The sequence below is a fragment of the Podarcis raffonei genome, chromosome 16 (genome assembly GCF_027172205.1).
Source record: "Podarcis raffonei isolate rPodRaf1 chromosome 16, rPodRaf1.pri, whole genome shotgun sequence".
NCBI lineage: Eukaryota > Metazoa > Chordata > Lepidosauria > Squamata > Lacertidae > Podarcis > Podarcis raffonei.
This window is the reverse complement of record NC_070617.1, coordinates 9,298,528-9,319,333: the sequence shown is the minus strand read 5'-3', so window position 1 is coordinate 9,319,333 and position 20,806 is coordinate 9,298,528. Positions and strand designations below refer to the sequence as shown.

Here is a 20,806-nt window from a genome sequence, read left to right as displayed (position 1 = left end):
ATAAATAGGTACCGCTCCGGCGGGAAGGTAAACGGCATTTCCGTGCACTGCTCTGGTTCGCCAGAAGCGGCTTAGTCATGCTGGCCACATGACCCGGAAGCTGTACACCAGCTCCCTCGGCCAATAAAGCGAGATGAGCACGGCAACCCCAGAGTCGGCCACGACTGGATCTAATGGCCAGGGGTCCCTTTACCTTCACCTTTACAGTAGGTAAACCGACACAAAGCCTTCTCTATCCCGCAACCGAGGGGCGTGATCAGAGTCCAAGGGACATTCAGTTCAGGCAAAAGCACCCAAAAGAGGTTGCGATGTCAGGGTACTGAGGGGCGTGGGCCGGGGAGAGTTCTGAGGGCCAGAGGGGGACCCCCCCAAGGGCCACATCCAGCTCCTGGGCCTGAGGTTCCCTGTCCCTCCATTCCGAAATCTCAGCTGCTGCTCCTGCACCCCCAACCCAGCAGCCGAAGACTTCCACATCCCACCAGCCACACAGCTCTCCCAGCCCCGCCATCCCGATATCCTAGCCTTCCCCAATGCCCCTTCTGACTCGTCGGTGGGGATGGAGGAACAGAAAGAAAGGGGGCCAAGCTTCCGAAACAATTTTATCATTTGGCTCAGTCACTGACAATTAATGGCGGGGGCGGGGGACAGACCCCAACATATTTAAAAGGAAGAAGTCGTAAACCAGGAATGGGTGACGCCGAGGAAGCGTCTTCATAGAAGACAAAAGCGCAGGCGTCATCATGGCCGTTCTCGCCGAGAACACAAGGCGGGGGGGCGGCAGGGGGGGCTGACACAGTCCAGTTTTTTGCTTCCGGGGAGGGGAGAGAGAGAAGCAGAGCTCGACAGAGACATAAAACAGGGGCAAGGGGGAGGGAGAAGTCGAAGCCCCCCCCCCTCTTTTAAAGCAGCTGAGCTTTGAGTGTCACGGACTGCAAAGTGTCTCTCCCCATCTTTGGCATATCAACAGTCCTGGACACAAATATTGCGAGTCCTTTGCTGCGCTGCGGAAGAGATATTTCAGTCTCTCCCCCACTCCCCCCCCCCAATTCCATGCCACTTCTCCCAAAAACCAAATCTGAGTCTTTTTGGCGAGCTGGAAAATCCCCGTTCCGACACCATCACAGTCACCAGAAACGGTCAACCTGACCTCCGGCAGGGATGTCACCGTGGAGAATCAATTCCTGTAGGGAAGAGAACAAGAGGGATCCTGTTAAGAGGGAGACCAGGGGGGCTCAACTACCAAGCCCCTTCCCCACAACCTGGCTTCAGACCGACCACCCCCCTCCCAGAACACGTGACATGACCATTAACCCAAACACTGCCTTGAAGCATGTGCAGAGTTCCTTCCTCTCCCCACTGAGGAATGTACAGACATTAAGAAGGGTCCGGCTGGGTCAGACCATTCATTCTGTTGCCTGGAAGATAGACTGCATCTGAATATGGGTGCTCTGTTTAGCTCCCCACATTAGCACATGACCAGAGATTTGCCCCCTCAAATTCAATTTATCTGATTGTCACCAGCAGGTTGACAACTATATGATTGCTTCCTTACACCGAGAGTCTATCTAGCTCCATACTGTCTACACTGACTGGCAGCGGCTCTCCAGGTTTCCGGACAGGGGACAATTCTCAGCCTCACCTGGGGACTGACCTGGGGACCTTCAGCATTCAAAGCAGCTGCTCTGTCCCTGAGCTGCAGCCGATACACAGACACTACCCATGTTTTTAGTGCCCTTTGCTGACACGAATGGTCACGCCTCCTCCCGGGTCTTTCATATTGGCTTCTGACATTTTCATGGTTCTGTTATTTGATTTTGAACCGCCTCCGCAGATTATGTGATTTGTTCTGTAATTTTCTGCCTTGTCCCTTCCCTCCTAATGTCCTGTTGCCAGTAGCTCAGCAGTTCTGCGGCTGTTTGTTGTCCACTTGTTTTAATCTCCCTTTATCTCCCCCCACCCCACCTACCCAGTGGCTATTTCCAAAGTTCAGAGGTTAGCGCTGGTCCCTACAGCACCGTCGAACAAGAAGAGGGAGAGATTGCCAAGAGGCATGGAGTGGAACCTCAGTTCTTGCAGCGTTACCCAAAAAAATTTTAGGGAGGAAAAAACCCCCAGGGCAGGGGGGGGAGAATCGACAGCTTGCAGGACAATTGGGACCCACCCGTGAAGCCATTCCCCCAAAATCCTTATATCCCTGCCCGAACACAGAGGTCTTTGAGGATCCTCTGTTAGCAGGCCTTTATGGCTCATATGCACAGTTTGCATCCACCGGGAGCTGAGTGTTCCGTATTGTGGACCCCAGTTCTAGAGAACTCCCTCCCTCCTGGCTAAGATCAGACAGGCCTCCTCCTTCCCCTGTTGACCTTCCTAAAGCCTCTTTAATTTCAAAAAACAAAACAAAACCCAACAAGCATTTTAACCGAATTCTGATCTTACAGTTTTAAGCTGACTTTTGGATAAATGTTTATCGTGTTGTTGAGCTACCTGTGCGCCACCCGAAGGCGGTTGCAATTAAGCTGTATCTATACGGTCGAAATAAACGAGTTAAATGTCCTAATGTGCAAGAGATGTCGGACAGTTGAGCAGGCCAACTCCAGAAGCGGCAAGCTCGCTGTGATGGCCTGGGATTCAGACTCAGAGGTTGAACCTGAGGAATCCCAGCCTGCACAGGAGTTCCCCCCTCCAGAACCAGCTGAGCCAGGACTGGGGCCTGAGCCTGCTCTGGCCCCTGAGGTGATGGAGGATCCATTGCCTGCAGGTGCTCCACTCTCAGCCCCGTCAGGGGAGGCTGAGGTTGCCTCTGGGTCCAGTAACCCTCCAGCCTCTCCTGAGCTGCAGAGGCTCAGGGCAGAGAGGCGGAGGGAACTAAGTTCTCGCAGGAGGAGTGCTCACCTCCAGGCCAGGAGAGGCGAGTCACCTGTGGACCGGGGCCGCCCTATGCCTCGGGGCAGATAAAAGCCAGCCAGCCCCAGTCCCAGGTTGCAGTAGCAACGTTGTTGGTAGCCTGTTCCTGCCTGCACCCTGTCCTGCTCTTCTGCCAGAGTTCCTGACCTCACCCGACTCCCTGCCTTGGACCCAGCTTCAGCTTTGATGGACAGCCTCCATACCGGACCCCTGACTGGACTTGGACCTTGCCTCTCGGTTAGCCCCTGAGACCAGCACACTTGCCTTCCCTGGATTTATTTAAGCAGAGGGTGGGTGGACGGCCGTCAAGGATGCTGAACGTTGTGAGATCCCTGCACCAAGCATGAGGTCAGGAGAGATGGCCTCTCAAGACCACTACAAACTCTGAAATCCTACTCTTTTTGTTCACCTCTTAAGGCACTCTGTACAGTCATACCTCGGGTTACAGAAGCTTCAGGATGCGTGATTTCAGGTTGCGCACCATGCCAAACCCGGAAGTACCAGAACAGGTTACCGCATTTTTCGCCCTATAGGACGCACCTAGGGGTTTTTTTTGGAGGGGGGATAAAGAAAAAAAATTTATTCCCCCCCCAGCTGCGGCTTCAGCGCGCCCCGCGCTCCGGGCAGCATGCTGCTATCCGCAGCCTAGGGAGCCCTGTGGGAACTCCCGCGGGCTCCCCAGGCTTGCTGATAGCTTCCTGAAGCCTGGAGAGCGAGAGGGGTTGGGGCGCACCGACCCCTCTCACTCTCCAAGCTTCAGCGAAAGCCTGCATTTGCCCCATAGGACGCACACAGATTTCCCCTTCATTTTTGGAGGGGAAAAAGTGCGTCCTATAGAGCGAAAAATACGGTACTTCTAGATTTCGGTGCTTGCACATGTGCAGAAGCGCTAAATTGTGCTTTGCGCACAAGTGCCGAATCACAACCCGTGCATGCGCAGACGCAGCGCTGCGGGTTGCAAACATGCTTCCCGCAAAGATCACGTTCGCAACCCGAGTGTCCACTGTATATCAAGGACGGGCAACCCGTGGCCCTCCCAGAGATTGCTGGACTCCAACTCCCATCAGCCCTAGCCAGCATGGCCATTGGTCAAGGATGGTGGACTGCCCAGCTCAATACTGTCTGCTCTGACTGGCAGCAACCCTCGAGGATTCAGGCAGGGCTCTACCTAGAAACCCTGTAAAGCAAATGCACTGAGCTACCTCAATTCCTCCAGAAAAAAAGTAAGATTCCAGTCCTCATGGTTCCAATTCAAGTGTGGGGAACCTTTGGCACAGCCCGAGGTTGCTGGGCTCCCAACATCCCTGCCGTTTGGCTATGCTGGAACTGCTGGGAGTCAGAGTCCAGCATCCTCTGGAAAGGCTGCAGGATCTCCCATCCATGCTGTAGCCTGCATTGTAGATCCTGCATTAATGAGGGGGCCATAGTCAATATCCTTCATGGTCCTACTGTTATGGCTTTATTTAAACTCTTACTTTCTTTATATGATTTCTCTCCTACCCTTCCTCCCAAAGGAGCCCAGGGCAGTAAGCAGCAAGGGATAAAACAAAACAAAACAAAACAAAAACATTGCAAACATTCCCAATACAGATGCAGGCTAGGATCTTTATATCTGTAACAAGAAGGTCTTCAGAAGGTGCCAATAAGACAACAGTGCCTGGCACCTGCCTAATATTCAATGGGAGGGAATTCCAAAGAGTTGGGAAAAGACCTCCTAATACGATGATATCTACAGGAGGCCTTCAAGGGATGCGGGTGGCACTGTGGGTTAAACCACAGAGCCTAGGACTTGCTGATCAGAAGTTCAGCGGTTCGAATCCCTGCGACGGGGTGAGCTCCCGTTGCTCAGTCCCTGCTCCTGCCAACCTAGCAGTTCAAAAGCACTTGTAGATAAATAAGTACCACTCCGGCGGGAAGATAAACGGCGTTCCGTGCACTGCTCTGGTTCGCCAGAAGCGGCTTAGTCATGCTGGCCACATGACCCGGAAGCTGTACGCTGGCTCCCTTGGCCAATAAAGCGAGATGAGTGCCGCAACCCCAGAGTCAGTCACGACAGGACCTAATGGTTTGGGGTCCCTTTACCTTTACAGGTGGCCTTCACTTGGAAAGCACAGTGATCCATTGATTATATAAGGGGCAAGACGATCTTTCAGGCATCCTGGGCCCATGCTATAGATGGCTTTTTGCACCAGAACCAGCACATTGAATTTAGCCTCATCACCAATTAGCAGCCAGGGTAGTTCTTTCAACAGTGGGGTAATGTGTTGCCGATATCCTTCCCCAGGGAGCAGCTGAGCCGCCGCATATCGCACCAGTTGCAGCTTCTGGACCAACATCAAGGGCAGCCCCAGAGAGAGAGCATTGAAGTAGTCTAGCCAAAAGGCTTCCCTCTTGGCCCACCACCACCTTGCCTGCCCCAAGCCTTACCTCCGGGCTAAAGGTCTTCCTCTTGCCTCAGATCCAAACGGAGAAGGGGGTGGGCATACTGAGACTTATGGGGGTGTCCTGCCCCCTTTCGGCTGGGTTGACGCAGCATCTGGGAGTTCAGCTCGTCTCTGGGGAGCAAGGGGTCCGGCTGTGAAGGAGGCCCACCAGTACATCGCCTCTGAGTTCTAAAGTGCCAAGTGAGGAATCCAGCATCCTTGCGAGTGGGGGACGAGGAGGACCAAGCGCCGCCCTCGCTCCTCACCCCGGCCTGGAGCCTCTTAAGAGTCCCCGGCCCTGGGGGTGGGGGTGGGGTCAGAGCCACAGGAAGGGTAAGAGAGCCAGCCCCAAGCAGGCCCCGCTGGACCAGGAAGGGGCAGAGCTACGTCCAGGGGCTACAGCGGCATCTGTGTGGGGAGAACAGAGAAAAAAACGGGCAGTTGTTGTTCTTGCGTGTTATGACCATTTGACTGGGTTGCCTCAACCACTCTTGGCAGCTCCCAGCAAAATATTAAGAACACAATAAAACATCAGACATTAAAAACTTCCCTATACAGAGTTGCCTTGAAACGTCTTCTAAAAGTCAGATACAGTCATACCTTGGGTTACAGCCGGTTCAGGTTGCGTTTTTTTCAGGTTACGGACCACCAAAACCCAGAAGTACCGGAACAGGTTACTCCCGGGTTTCAGCGGTTGCGAATGCGCAGAAGCGCTAAATCGTGCTTTGCGCAGAAGCACCGAATCGCAACCCACGCATGCGCAGATGCAGGTTGCGAATGTGCAGCCCGCACAGATCACGTTTGCAACCCGAGCATCCACTGTACAGTGGAACCTCAATTGTCAAACGTAATCCGTTACGGAAGACCGTTTGACTTCCAAAACGTTCGACAACCGAGGCGCAATTGCCGGTTGGCAAATTCCTTTCTAAAAAATGGAGAAATGTGCCTCAGAAGCTGCTTGACTTCCGAGGTGCGTTCGAAAATGGAAGCATTCACTTCTGGGTTGTTGGCGTTTGGGTTCTGAATCGTTCGGCTTCCAAAGCATTCGACAACCGAGGTTCCACTGTACGGTGGTACCTCTAGATACGAACGGGATCTGTTCCGGAGCCCCGTTCGCATCTAGAGGTAAACGTATCTAGCAATGGCACATCTGCGCATGCGCACGTCGCTTTTCGCTGCTTCTGCGCATGACATCATTTTGAGCTTCTGCGCATGCGCAAGCGGCAAAACCCGGAAGCAACGCGCCCTGTTACTTCCGGGTTGCCGCGGAGCGCAACTCGAACGCGCTCAACTTGAAGCAAATTTAACCCAAAGTATGACTGTACTTGTTTATTTCCTTGACATCTGATGGGAGGGCGTTCCACAGGGTGGGCGCCACCACCGAGAAGGCCCTCTGCCTGGTTCCCTGTGGCTTCACTTTTCACAGTGAGGGAACTGCCAGAAGGCCCTTGGCTGGATGATGGGAAGTACCAGTAGGTACCAAATAGGCAGAGATGTGGAGAACCTTCGGCCCAACCAACCAGGGACCATATTAAATGCACTTACAAACGTATAAAGCGGGAACGCATGAACCCCCAGATGTCCATGAACCCCCAAATGTTTTCAGATGCCAACTCCCACCATCCCCAGCTGCAATTGCCTGATGGTCAGGGATGATGACAGTCCCTCGCTACCCCTTATCCCTGCAATTCCACCCTCAAAGTCCTGCCTAGTTCTAATTTCCTTTTCCTCCCCCCCCCCAGTTTTCTTAAACTGAACTCTAATAACAAACAGGTTTCAAGAAATGAAGAAACATTAGTTGTTTAAAAAAAGGTACATTGTCACAATTGCCAATAAAAAAGCATAGCATACAGCTGTGTGATTTACTGCGTCAATAATAACACATGCCAAGAGGAAAAGGGTGTGTGGCCTATAATTGCAAAAGGCTCCGTGGTCTGAATCAAAACAGGTACATGTTTTCATTTCAAAAAGGGAGATAAAGAATAACTTCAGACAGCAGTAGATCGAGACAATTGCATAGACCTGTGGGTACCTGGAGCCTTGGTGATTGTATATAAAATAAAATTGGATCAAATGCCAAGGAGGCCATCTCAAGCCTTTTTGGCCCCTGAAAACCTCCAGCTTGTGCTATATTTTATTTCCCAAAAAGGCGATTTGCCAAATCTTGGAATACCAATAATTGGTGCTAATCTTCTCTCTCTCTCTCTGTCTTCCCCACCACCCTCCTTCCTCAAGACTGTCTTCCGCGCGTGTGAACTCTTTGGCAAAACACCTGACTGGGTTGCCAACTTTCCTGTAAGTTTTAACAACACCTATTAACACCAGCTTGAGCCACGCAGAACACACTTTTAGCCTGAGGGGATAAGCTCCCGCTCTGTGTTCCTGGTGTAGTGTAAAAGTCAAGAGTGTTTGTCTAGGACCTCGGAGGCCAGGGTTCAAATCCCCAACCAACCACGCTTGCCTCTCAGCCTATCCTACCTGACAGGGCTGTTGTGAGGATAAAATGGGGAAGGGGAAGATTCATAAATTTGCCACCTTGAGCTCCTTGGGGGAAAAGGTGAGATATAAATGAAACAAATAACAATAATAAATAAAAGCTTCGCTGGCCAGTTGGAGCTCCCCCCATTTTGCTCAAGGCACAAGAGCGGTCAGGCTGGTTTTTAAGGGTCAGTTGGCAACCTTTTCGCTGTCATCGCTGACTGGATTGAAGCCTAAGAATGCATCAGCTAAATCATGAGTAGGCAAACTAAGGCCCAGGGGCTGGATCCAGCCCAATCGCCTTCTAAATCCAGCCTGCGGATGGTCTGGGAATCAGCGTGTTTTTACATGAATAGAATGTGTCCTTCTATTTAAAATGCATCTCTGGGTTATTTGTGGGGCATAGGAATTCATTCATATACTGTATATTTTTTCAAAATATAGTCCGGCCCCCCACAAGGTCTGAGGGACAGTGGACCAGCCCCCTGCTGAAGAAGTTTGCTGACCCCTGAGCTAGATCTACTCAGTCAGTGTACATTTCAGATACCTTCCCATCACCTCCCCTGTCTTTGTCATGGACAGAGAAATGTGTGATTGTAAGCTCTTTGGAGAAGAGAACTTTCCTCTGTTTGTCATATTCCTCAGTAAAGGACAAGGCACACTGAGGATGCCTTTTAAAAATCATGCGCTTTAAATGGAACAAACCGCCTTGCTGCCACCCCCTTGCCCAAGCCCCACTCACCCTCGGAGCTGCCTCTCCCGCGTGGTTGAGATTTGGGACCCTCCGTCACAGGCTCTACGGCTAAAATAAAAACAAACGGGTCAGTTCAGAAGGCGCAGACAGGACCAAACTTCCTCTCCCGGTCCTTGATGAGTTTCCCCCTCAATATATATATACATTTAAGGAAAGCAGATCTAGCTAAAGTGGAACACCCATTATCTAAATCAGGGGCAGGGAAACTTGCAGAGATGGAGGGCCACATTCCGTTCTGGACAAGCTTCCGGGGGCCGCACACCAGTAGTGGGCAGGGCCACAGGGAAAGGGAGGCGGGGGGCAATAAATGCAAATTTTACCTTGTTACACTAGACTAGTTTCTACACACAGAGATCAAGGGCATATTCCAGCCAGGCAAAAACATTCCGGGAGGGTTGGGCCAGTGAAGGGGTGTGGCTTGGGGAAGGGTCTTAGGGGCCAGAGAGTGAGGTCTCGAGGGCCACATTTGGCTTGAGGTTTTCCTATCCCTGATCTCAACTCCAGGTTTGCTTTTCAGAATTTTCTCCCGGTCCTTACTGCTGAACAATTCAGGTGTACATAGGTCAGTTTATTTCTCTGTCTGGATTATTTACTTGGTTCTCTGTACCGGGGGGGGGGGGAATCCCTGCAGATGCCTATTATTCCCCCCATCCCTGCCTGAACAAGACGGACAGACAATAGATGGACTCACTGGTTGTCTTGCAGCAAACTGAAACCCGCAGTTTCAAGCAGCGTCCAGGACTCTCTGCAGTGGGGATAGCTATGGGGAAGGAAAGGACCCAGAGATAAGAGAGAGAGGGGGGTTAGAATGCAAGAAAGTCAAACCTCCCAGCACCAAACTACAGCCCCCATAACCCTTTGGGGGAAGCACATGGTTAAACGATGGAACTCGCCCCCACAGAAGGCAATACTGGCCACCAATTTGGATAGTTTTACAAGAGGACTGGACAAATTCACGGAGGAGAAAGCTGTCAATGGTTACTGGCTGCGATGGCTGAGAGAGAGAGAGAGAGAGAAGGAGAGAAATGGCCTCAGAGCCACTCAATGAGTTTGTGCCCAAGTGGAGGTTTGAACCCAGGTTTCCCAGGCCCCAGTCCGGCCCTCTAACCACTACACCACATAGGTGGTCAAGAGCAGGCTTAGGGCTCAGTCACAGATGCCATAGCAAGAAATGGGTGAGGTTAAGTTCACAGATTATCAGAAAGAGTTCAGAGGAGCACCCAAAGCTTAGCCACTGTCCAAACAGGGCTATTATTTCTGAATACTGCTGCCACCTTGAGCTCCCTGGAGAAAAAGCTGGGATATAAATGCAACTATCTGTTGCAACACACCATATCTTAAACCCTCCGTGTGGCCTTTGGATCAAGAGCGTGATGTAAATTTACTAAATCAATAAATACATTAGAATACAAATACATTTTTTTAAAAACCTCCCCCCCCCAAAAAAAAAAAACCTTACACACACAGAAATGCTGCTTCACCCTATCTTCTGTGGCAGAACTCAGCCCAAAACTTGTAATTTAAAAGTTTGCCAAAATGGCAAAATTAACTGGGAAGCTCAGGGACAAGATCTTTTTAAAACACAGTTGTAATGTAACAGTATGTATGGATAATTTAGAAAGATTAAAAAATGGGAGAAGTAGTGATATGCAGTTGAAAATAGGATCAAGAAGGCCCATGGAAGGGTTTCGAGGCAGGGGGAGTCAGGAGATTCAGAGTAATTTCGACATTTGGATTTGGAATGGGTTTTTATGTACTGTATTTTTCGCTCTATAGGACGCACCCGACCATAGGACGCACCTTGTTTTAGAGGGGGAGAACAAGAAAAAAAAATTCTCCCCCCTCTGCTCAGAGCCTCTTCAGCGAAGCGGCAGGAGACACAGAGCCCCTTTCATTTCTCCTCCCTTTTCACTGAAGGGGTGCTGCGCAGCTCTCCCTCTCTGCTCAAGCCAGGAGAGTCTTGCTCTCCCGGCTTCAGCAAAAGGAACCCGAAGCCTCCGGAGCGCAGCGCGAGTTCCCGCTGCGCTCCAAAGGCTTCAGGAGGCTATCCCTGAAGCCTGGAGAGCGAGAGAGGTGGCGCGCACCGACCCCTCTCGCTCTCCAGGCTTCAGCGAAAGCAACGCAAAGCCTCCGGAGCGCGGAGGGAGCGCTCCCTCTGCGCTTTGGAGGCTTCGTGTTGCTATCGCTGAAGCCAAGGAGCCTGCATTCGCTCCATAGGACGCACACACATTTTCCCTTCATTTTTGGAGGGGAAAAAGTGTGTCCTATAGAGCGAAAAATACTGTAGATTATTGAAAATCAAATAAAAAATTATTTAAAAAAAAGATTGCTGCAGCACTAAATCCCATTCATAACTCTCTCTCAGAGAAAACCTTGTACAATTTGGCCCTCAAGTCAACTCAGAACCATCCCATGCCTGCCAAAGGCCCAACTCACAGATATAGTAGTAGTCATGGCCCGGCTGAAACTCGAAGCCCAGCGAGAAAGGGGTGAACCTCTGGATTTTCTCCGAGAAGCGGACCGGCCCGTAAGGAGCATAGGGCCGGTTGCACTCCCAGCGTTTGAAGGCTCCCGGCGTCTCGTAGCAGCCCCGGTAGCCCTCAATGTCCACCATGAGCAAAGTGAAGGATTCTGGGCTCCCCGCTGCCAGCGGCTGCTCATAGTGCGGGCAGAAGATATCCAAGTAATCGTTGATGGAGACCTGGACAGCATAGTCTTCTTCCAGGAATCTGCGAATGGGGAGAAGCAAATCAGTCAGCGATCAGGGGATAAGGAGGAGTTTTGTGGTTTTTCCCCTCAAAAATTTTACTAGTTTTCACAATATTATAAACAAACAAACACACAAAACAAAACAAACAAACAAAAATCATAGCCTTATTGAAAATTACAGTTATTAACTTTGTTAAGTGACTTCCTCGCTTCCCCTTGGTTGAATTTCATTGCATGTCCTTTTAACCGTTTTCCAAATCCCAATTTTCGTGAAATTTAACTTAAAACATTAACATCCTTAGATCTTCACCTTATGGAATTAAACATATTAATTCATCACTTAACATAAATAAAATTCTAAGCCCATTAAGATAGGGAGGAGTTTTGAGCCAGAGGGCTGCATTCCCCGCAGGGCAACTTTCTGGGGGCCATGTGGCAGGGTTGGGCAGGACCACGGTCAAAAGCCGAAGGGGCAACGGCGGTAAACCTTTGGGCAGCAGGCTGGTGAGTTGCTACGAACAGACTTGCCCATGCCCCTCTCTTTCCTACATCCTGGCAAGGAAGAGGCATGACCAGGGTTCGAGGACACATTCCAGCCAGGCAAAAGCACTAAAGAGCGGCCAAAGCAAAGTCAATGAGAGATGTGGCCTGGTTAGAGTCTCGAGGGCAAGATGGAGAGAATATGTATTTTTTTTCTGTGCCCCTTCCTAGATGGGGCACTTTCTGGAAGGAGAAGGACCCAGATTAAAACGAGCCTGGCGTCTAAGAAACAGAAACGACAGCAGAAAAGGTAAAAGGTTTCTTTTGATTAAGTGATCCAGTGTCGTATTGGGTGCAAAAGGAAGATCCCTCAGAATCAGCTTTCTTTAAAAACAAAGCACCACCCAACAGCAAGTAAGTTTCTAGTTCTCATGGGCAAAATAGGCCAAAAGCATGCAGTGAAAAGAAGTCAAGGAGCTGCTGCACAAGAAGAAGATTATCAGAGAGCTCTTTGGAGACATGTCAGAAATTCCATCGGTTGGAGAACACCACGACTCTCCTTTGAGCTAAGACCGGATGCTGAGAACACGAATGCCAAGCCTTTCCTAATCCGCATTGGCATCCAGTTTGCTCCCAGGCCCTTATTTAAGGTGTGGCCGATGACTCCTCAAGTTTCCACATCAAAGGCCAGCAACCTGAACTACAACTCCCACTGCCCCTGACCACTGGGCCATTCTGACTGTCGGACTGATGGGAATCGGAAGACAACAACAGTGCAGAAATCTTGGGTTTGAGTGTTGCCTTAGGTCTGCAGCAGGGATGGGAATCTGTCTCTCTCCTGGCGTTGCTGGACTACAACTCCCATCATCCCCTACTGTTGGCCATGCTGGCTGGGGCTGATGGGAGTCGGAGTGCAACAATATCCAGAGGGCCACAGGTTCCCCACCCCTGCTCTAGGCACAGAGGAGCCTCTTGGATTGGAGGCCCAATGGTCAAGGATGATGGGCGTTGTAGTTCAACACTGTTCCCTCCACCCATGCCTTACATAAATGTCTTCAGACGCCGCACTCTGAGCAACATACCATTGCAAAAAAAAAAAGCACTTTGCCCGTTCCAAAAAAGAAAGCATTTCACAGGTTTGCTGTGGTTTACACGTTCGAAAAGTCCCTGAGGGAAAATGCTGGGATTTTCCCAAAGTTAATTAAATATAATTCACAGCTCCCATGAGGCAGAAAACACTCACTCGTGGAAAGAAGGTGCCTGTAATCTCCCCCCCCCACCTCCTTCAACAGGTTTACCTCTCATGCAACACTGAAATGTGGTAGAATTACTCTATCACTTTAGCAGTGCCTGACTGAAAGCTGCCAAAAAGCAGAGCGGGCACTCGTGCAGAGGGGCAACCAGAACCCTCCTCCGAGAGCAAGTACTTTATAGCGGCATTGGGCATGACTAAACAGGCCAGCCACATCTGATTTCAGCACTGAGAAAGCATTGCCTGCCTCAGAAGGATCTTAGGCTAGAGCAGGGAGTCACACAGGGGGGCAGCGGGCACCCTCATTCTGCAAAATGGTGCTATCACTCTCAGGGGAGTTGTGAGGGATTTCTGGACTATATTGCTGCGAGTTCTTTCTGAGCTTGCCTCACAGATTTTATGCAGCTAGACGCTCTTAATCCTGTGGTTTATTTTAAAGGTAAAGGGACCCCTGATCATTAGGTCCAGTCGTGGGGTTGCGGCACTCATCTCGCTTTATTGGCCGAGGGAGCCGGCGTACAGCTTCCGGGTCATGTGGCCAGCATGAGTAAGCCGCTTCTGGCGAACCAGAGCAGTGCATGGAAACGCCATTTACCTTCCCGCCGGAGTGGTACCTATTTATCTACTTGCACTTTGACGTGCTTTCAAACTGCTAGGTTGGCAGGAGCCGGGACCGAGCAACGGGAGCTCACCCCGTCGCGGGGATTCGAACCGCCGACCTTCTGATCGGCAAGTCCTAGGCTCTGTGGTTTAACCCACAGCACCACCCGCGTCCCGCGTTACCTCCCTTTTCTTCAATCACAGCAGTGTCACCGTTTCTTTCGCATTCTTGACCAAAACCATTTGTAGAAGACTCTTCACAACAGAAACCTGCACCTAGCAATCCTGAAGAAGTTTCTCTCTTAACACACAAATCCAGCCCTCACGGACTTCTCTTTATCCTAGTATAAAGCCCAAGGTTTGATGATGTACAGGAAAGGACTCTCTCCAAAAGCGCCCCCCCCAAAGTGAGGGGGCACAGACTTTGCAGGCGCCCCCCACCCACTGCTTCGATCCAGCTGCCCAGCTCTGCTAAACAAGCAGATGTCAGCTCCGATTAATTCACGTGAGTGGAAGCAAAAAGGGTCAGCGGGGAGCCCCCAGGGCAACGGGCCGACGGCCCAGCCCCAAGACAAAGGACCCCCGACTAGGAGTGATGCATCGTCGGGGAATGTGGCAGCCAAAACCCACGCATGGGCACATGACCCCCTTGCAATGCGCCACCAGGAAGTAACAGGCACGTTTGGCGTGGATGGCTTCGGTATGTCAAAAAAACACGTTCACAGGCAGCCTCAGGAACCTAGGAATCAGAACTTTGGTCCGTCTAGCTCTGACTGGCAGCTGTCCTCCAGGGTTTGTGGCAGGAGTTTCCATGGCTCTAGCTGGAGACACCAGGATTTGAACCTGGGACCTTTACAGTATGCAAGGCAGATGCTCTGCACCTGAGCTATGGCCCATCCGCATGAAACAAAGTACAGTGGTGGTACCTCAGGTTACAGACACTTCAGGTTACAGACTCCGCTAACCCAGAAATAGTACCTCAGGTTAAGAACTTTGCTTCAGAATGAGAACAGAAATCGAGTGGCGGCAGCAGGAGGCCCCATTAGCTAAAGTGGTACCTCAGGTTATGAACAGTTTCAGGTTAAGAATGGACCTCCAGAACGAATTAAGTTCTTAACCCGAGGTACCACTGTAAGATTCTAGTCCTCATGGTACTAAATAAAGGGCTGATTTTTAAAAGGAACAGATGAAGCTGCCTTATACCAGTTCAACATTGTCTACACGGACTGGCAGCAGTTGTTGAGGACGTTCCCAGCCCTGGAGATGCCAGGGATTGAACCCTGGGTGCCTGGGTGCTCTGTCAGTGACCACAAAGCATCTTTCCCTAAAGGAAAAGTTGCTACATTTCATGTTTGCCCGAAGGAACCCAAAGTGTCAGAACTCAAACTCAAGGCATGAACCAAACTGAGGGGTATGAAGGGATGCCCAAGTCAAGAGCGCTTCTGCACTCCCAATCTGCATCCAAAAAGCACATGGCCGCCGCCTGTGACAAGGAAACCACTGCAGGCCAGAACAGGTCATCCAACCTGCCAGCCTCTCCGAGAAAAGCTCCTCAGCCCTGGCACCAGCACACAACACTTTTGGTCATTTGCCAGAGCTGCCTGCTAAGACCTGCCCTAGTTGCCCCTCAAAAAGAAAGGTTTCAAGCACACCTTGGGTGACACCATTTTAAATTTCCCACAATGCCTCAGGGTGGCACTACCATGGCCACTTGGTGAAGAAACCAAAACAATACCAGGAGCCACAAGCAGAGCTCCTCCTGGCTCCCATCCGTTCTTGAACTGCTCCTTTGCCCGCTCTCCTCAGCCCAACCCTGCAAGGCGGGATAGGTTGAGACACCATGACGGGTCTGAGGTCACCCAGTGCGCTTCACGGCGGAGGCCGGGTTCAAATCCCCCACAATGTCACGAAGCTCACTGGGCGCGAGGATCGGTCGCTGCCTCTGAGCCTAGCCTACCCCACAGGGTTGCTGCGAGGGTAAAATGGGGGGAGAACCATGGATGCCCCCTCAAGCTCCTTGGAGGGCGTGATAATATAAATAATAAATCCTCAGGCAGGCGGGAGGCCATCTCGCCCACCCTGTTTCAAACCACATGCCTGCGATGCCCCTCCAGATGTTGCTGGACTACAACTCCCATCACCCCCAACTCCTGAGCCACTGGTTTCCTGGAATATCCTAACCAAAGTCCTGTGGTCTTTTGAGACAGGGCTGTGGGCTTCCAGAGGTGGTCGGACTACAACTCCTATCACCTCCTGGGGCTATTCCACCATGGCGGCTGGGTCCCATGGAAGCTGTAGTCCAGCCACTCAAAAGACCATCTCTAATAATAATAATAATAATAATAATAATAATATATTTATATCCCGCCCTCGCCAGCCGAAGTCGGGCCCAGAGCGGCTACCAACAGTTCCAGCAAGCCAGCGACTCAGGCCCTGTAGCAAACTTTGCTCCTGTTTCGAAACAGATAAACGGTGTTTTTAAAAACACATTAAACAACAACATCATTCCCAGTTTATCATTTGGATTGACCTGTTTTGTCAAGCTCTTATTACATTTGAGTTTGGGCTTCTTTGCGTGGTGGATGCTTTTGACAGGAGTTGATTTCGTTTCCTCAGGTTTGACTCCCCGTTTTAATATCCTGCCACATAAGGGCCTCCCGTTATTACAGCACCGCACAGCCAAACAGATTAATCTGAAACTAATATGCAAACGCCTGAAACAAACAAAAACAGGAAGAAGACATGTCTCTTCAACGTGACAGGCCTTATTCATCAGTACATCGTCCAGAACCGGTTTGAGGGCCAGCACAATGGCGCCTTCACCTGGCAGTAAGTCGCAGGTGGGCCTTGCCTTCCTCCCTGCGCCAGGAGCTGGTGGCGGCAGCGGTTGCACCTCGGTGCCTCGAAAATGCTCCTTCCCTTTCAACATCACGATGCAACACTCTATCGCCATGGTGATACATCGCGATGTTGGAAAGCGGGTATTGCCCAGCCGTAGACAGAACGTAACCATCGTGGCTAATAGCCTTTGATAGCATTTTCCTCTGTGAATTTTGCCCAGTCCCCTTTTAAAGCCATCAAAACCAGTCACCGTCACTGCCTCTTGTGGGAGTGAGTTCCACAGGATTCTGTCCTGAAACTTCCTCCATTCAGCTTGGGTGGATTTCCACAAGGCCTACTGTTTTTGCCATTTTTGAGCTGTATTTTTTACAGAAATCGGCAAGAACGATTTCTGCCCAGACAACCCTTCCGACTACAGTATTCCAGGAATGTCCGGGAAATTCCAGGCATATGGCAACCCTAAGATTATCCTTTTTGAGGTAAGGTGATCAGAACAGTACACGGTATTCCATCCAAAATATGGTTGCGCCATAGATGTCACTCTTCACAACCTTTAACAACAACAATAAAAAACACAAGTGGAATTCGAGTATTCAAGAATACAGTGGTGCCTCGGGTTACATATGCTTCAGGTTACATATGCTTCAGGTTACAGACTCCGCTAACCCAGAAATAGTACCTTGGGTTAAGAACTTTGCTTCAGGATGAGAACAGAAATCGTGCTCCGGCGGCGCAGCAACAGCAGGAGGCCCCATTAGCTAAAGTGGTGCTCCAGGTTAAGAACAGTTTCAGGTTAAGTACAGACCTCCGGAACGAATTAAGTATTTAACCCGAGGTACCACTGTAGCTTCCAACTTTCCCCTACTGTTAAGTACAGGCCCGGGTACATAGCAAATCATTACTGACAGCGGATATGACATCTGAATGGGCTGGAATGGCATTTAACCCCACCCCTGCGTCCAAAATATTGCAGGCTGGCCGTGTGGCGAACGAGGAATCCCCACAAGAAAACCACAACTCCTTGATGCGTGGGGAGTGCACTGCTGCCGTTGTGCACCGATTGCGCAAAAAACCGGACGGATCGGAAATGGCCAGGGTGGAGATCCTGGAAAAGGCAAGGATCGCCGCTCATTAATTAGGAGCACCAATGACCTATTTTACTGTTGTGAAGATCGATGAGATTAGATACTGCTTGCTGTCCTAGAGGAATTAAGGGCTCGAGTGGGCGAGTTGTGGGAAAACACGCGGGTTGTCTCTTGGCAGCTTCTGTTTTCGCTTTATTGCTGAAGTTTCTGAACTGGATTCTTAACGAGGCAAAGAGTTAAAACTGATGGTCAACAACTTGAATAGCCAAACCAGTTTGAAGTCCATAAAATGATATTGCTTTCATAATTTTTCACCTGGCAATATATTGCGAATCATGATGTTTGCTTGTGTGTGTGCTATGCAAAAATCACAACATGGGAAGAACCGTGAAGCTAGCTAATTATTATTGTACTTGGGTTTTTTTTTAATCATTTATAACTCACCCATCTAACTGGGTTGCCCCAGCCATTCTGGTTGGCCTCCAACATATTTAAAAACATAATTAAACATTAAAAGACTTCCCTATTCTCATATCAGACATGGTGATAAATCAGTTTATTGCAATGTTTAGCTGGTAATATATCACAAAGTTGAAAACCAGCTCTATCCTTATTTCAGACATTGTGATATATCAACACAGCGCAATGTTTGATATATCGTGATGTTGAAAACCAGGTACAGTCAAACCTCGGTTCTCGAACGGCTCTGTTTCGGCTCCTGAACGCTGAAAACCAGGAAGTAAATGTTCCAGTTTTTGAACGTTTTTCAGAACCCAAACGTCTGATGCGGCTTCCGTTTTGAGTTTCCCGATTTAATTGAGGTTTCCACTTTCAGTTTTCGGTTTTCAAACGTTTCGGAAGTCGAACAGTGTTCAGGAACAGATTACATTCGAAAACCGAGGTTCCACTGTCTTGGGCAGCCCTAGATACAGCTATCAATGGCTACCAGCCTATTCTCTGCTGCCTCCATGGATGGAAACAGGAATGTTTCTGAACACTGGTTGCTCTTCTTGTGCTTGGGTCACACTTAGAAATCACAAAACTGTAGACCTGGAAGGGATCCAGCCCTCTGCAATGCAAGAATCCAGCCCACAGCCATCCCTGGGTGGGCTCGAACCACCAACCTTCTGGTTAAGAGCCAAATGCACTGATCCACTGTGCAACAGGATGCTGGGCTAGGTGTGCCCTTGGCCTGATCTACCGGGTCCTTCTTATGATTGGAGAAATGGACCCAGTGGGAGGAGGTGTTGACAATTTGCCAGCTTTTTTGGAGGGGGGGCGATAATCGCCCCCATTTGCTTTTCTCCCACTATAGGGGAAAGATAGAGGACATCAGTATCTTTTCCCCAACAGATGGAAAAGCAACTGGGGGATGGCGGAGCTTCAACAAAAAGGACCCCGTCCTATCACCGCAACTCTGATTAAATTTGGATCTGGTAGCAGCATTAGAGAAAAACACACACACACCCCAAACGGAACAGCCCGCATCTCGTTTGACTCAACCGTGAACTGCTAAGTAAGCAGGGTGCGGAGAGGACAAACTTCACACAGAGTCAAATATTTATATAGCCAGATTTATTTATTTTTAAAGTCTACGCAACCTTGATTTTCACCAATTAGCCAAGAGCACCCACAGACATTCGAAACAAGCTAGGCCTGTGTTCCTTGTTTCGAATATTGGAAATTTAGTCACCCAACTATCCCCATATCCCTTGAGGATCCTAATATCCAGGGTGGATCCTTTCAATGGTGTGATTTCGGACGTTGGCTGTCCACTTTGCACTTGGAAACCTCTTATGAGAGCGGAACCAAATTTTGCACAATGGTCTTTGAGATCCAGGACTGAGTTTTCTATATGTTTGGATATAGTTGGGCACCATTTTGAATCAAGATGGCAGGCGGATTCTTCCCAAACTGCACTGATATCTTAGGGTTTCTTATCAGTCCCAAGCAACTCAGGTCTACGACTGCCGGTGTATTTTTACTTGGAGGAAAGTCCCACTAACTGCAATGGGACTTACTCCCATGTAAGCCAAGGATAAGGGACGCGGGTGGCGCTGTGGGCTAAACCACAGAGCCTAGGACTTGCCGATCAGAAGGTTGGCGGTTCGAATCCCCGCGACGGGGTGAACTCTCGTTGCTCAGTCCCTGCTCCTGCCAACCTAGCAGTTTGAAAGCACATCAAAGTAAAAGTAGATAAATAGGTACCGCTCCGGCAGGAAGGTAAACAGTGTTTCCGTGTGCTGCTCTGGTTCGCCAGAAGCGGCTTAGTCATGCTGGCCACATGACCCGGAAGCTGTACGCCGGCTCCCTCGAGATGAGCGCAGCAACCCCAGAGTCAGTCACGACTGAACCTAATGGTCAGGGGTCCCTTTACCTTTAAGCCAAGGATAGCATTGCAAAAACCATCCACATGTAAAATGTTCTATCTAAAAAGCATGGATGGGCAACCAGTGGGTCTGTAGCTAATTCCAAAAGACCTTTGGGAAGCAACGAGTTCTCTAGGTTTGCTTTGCACCAAAAGTTCCCTGTGTTCAACCCCAGTGGAAAGCCTTCTGTTTGAAACCCAGGAAGGCAGCTGCTGCCAGTCAGTGTAGACGGCACAGAACCAGATAGATCAGTGGTCTGACTTTCAGTAGAAGGCAGCTTCTTTTTATATTCCTAAGAACTGTCCGTTTCAAACCCTGCCGGACGAAGAGGAAGAGAAGTAGGAGGTGGTCACATCCCCCCCACCCAAGAATCATGGGAACTGTAGTTTACCCCCTCACAGAGCTACAGTTCCCAGCACCCTTTAAAAACCACCATTCCCAGGATTCTTTGGGGAGCAGCTATGTGCTTTAACTGGACCGAGGCAAAGAGAGAGAAAGGAGGAACAGAAACAGAGGGAAAGGGAACCCCAATTTGGGGTCTGAGCCTCCCTCACTGACTTCAAGCCTGCCTGCTGCTGGCATGGGTCCATCACGCCACAGAGACAACCCACAAGGGAATGCAGTTCGACAGCAAAAAGCTTGCCCCACTGCCCTGCAGCCCAAAAAGTCTGGCTAGGAGTTGCAGCTACTAAGGTTTGCAAGACAGCCGAGGTGTCAAATTCTCAGATACGGGAAACTTTTCCCCAAATCTCAGCCGTCTGAGGCTTGGGGGCAGCCTTGGTTTCAAGAGCCCAGGAAACACGCTTCCCAGAGAACCTTGTCTAGTATTTATTCCAGAGTTCTGCAGCTTTAGAGCCAGGGTTTTTTTGTTTGGGGGGGGGGGGAGGCAGAGTTACGCCTTCGCCCTCGCC

General features: G+C 50.1%; 1 protein-coding gene across 1 annotated transcript in view; it reads right to left on the bottom strand.

Moving 5' to 3' along the window:
* Window positions 1–586: 586 nt before the first annotated feature.
* EFNA4 (ephrin A4) overlaps window positions 587–20,806 on the bottom strand; it is a 30,786-nt gene continuing 10,566 nt past the window's right edge. Inside the window, exons 2-6 of the mRNA XM_053368801.1 lie at window positions 10,996–11,288; window positions 9,251–9,319; window positions 8,548–8,607; window positions 5,332–5,735; window positions 587–1,181 (exon numbers count right to left, since the gene is read on the bottom strand). Coding sequence (XP_053224776.1) covers window positions 5,644–5,735; window positions 8,548–8,607; window positions 9,251–9,319; window positions 10,996–11,288 — 514 coding nt within the window. The 3' untranslated portion in view covers window positions 587–1,181; window positions 5,332–5,643. The remainder of the gene's footprint in view (window positions 1,182–5,331; window positions 5,736–8,547; window positions 8,608–9,250; window positions 9,320–10,995; window positions 11,289–20,806) is intronic.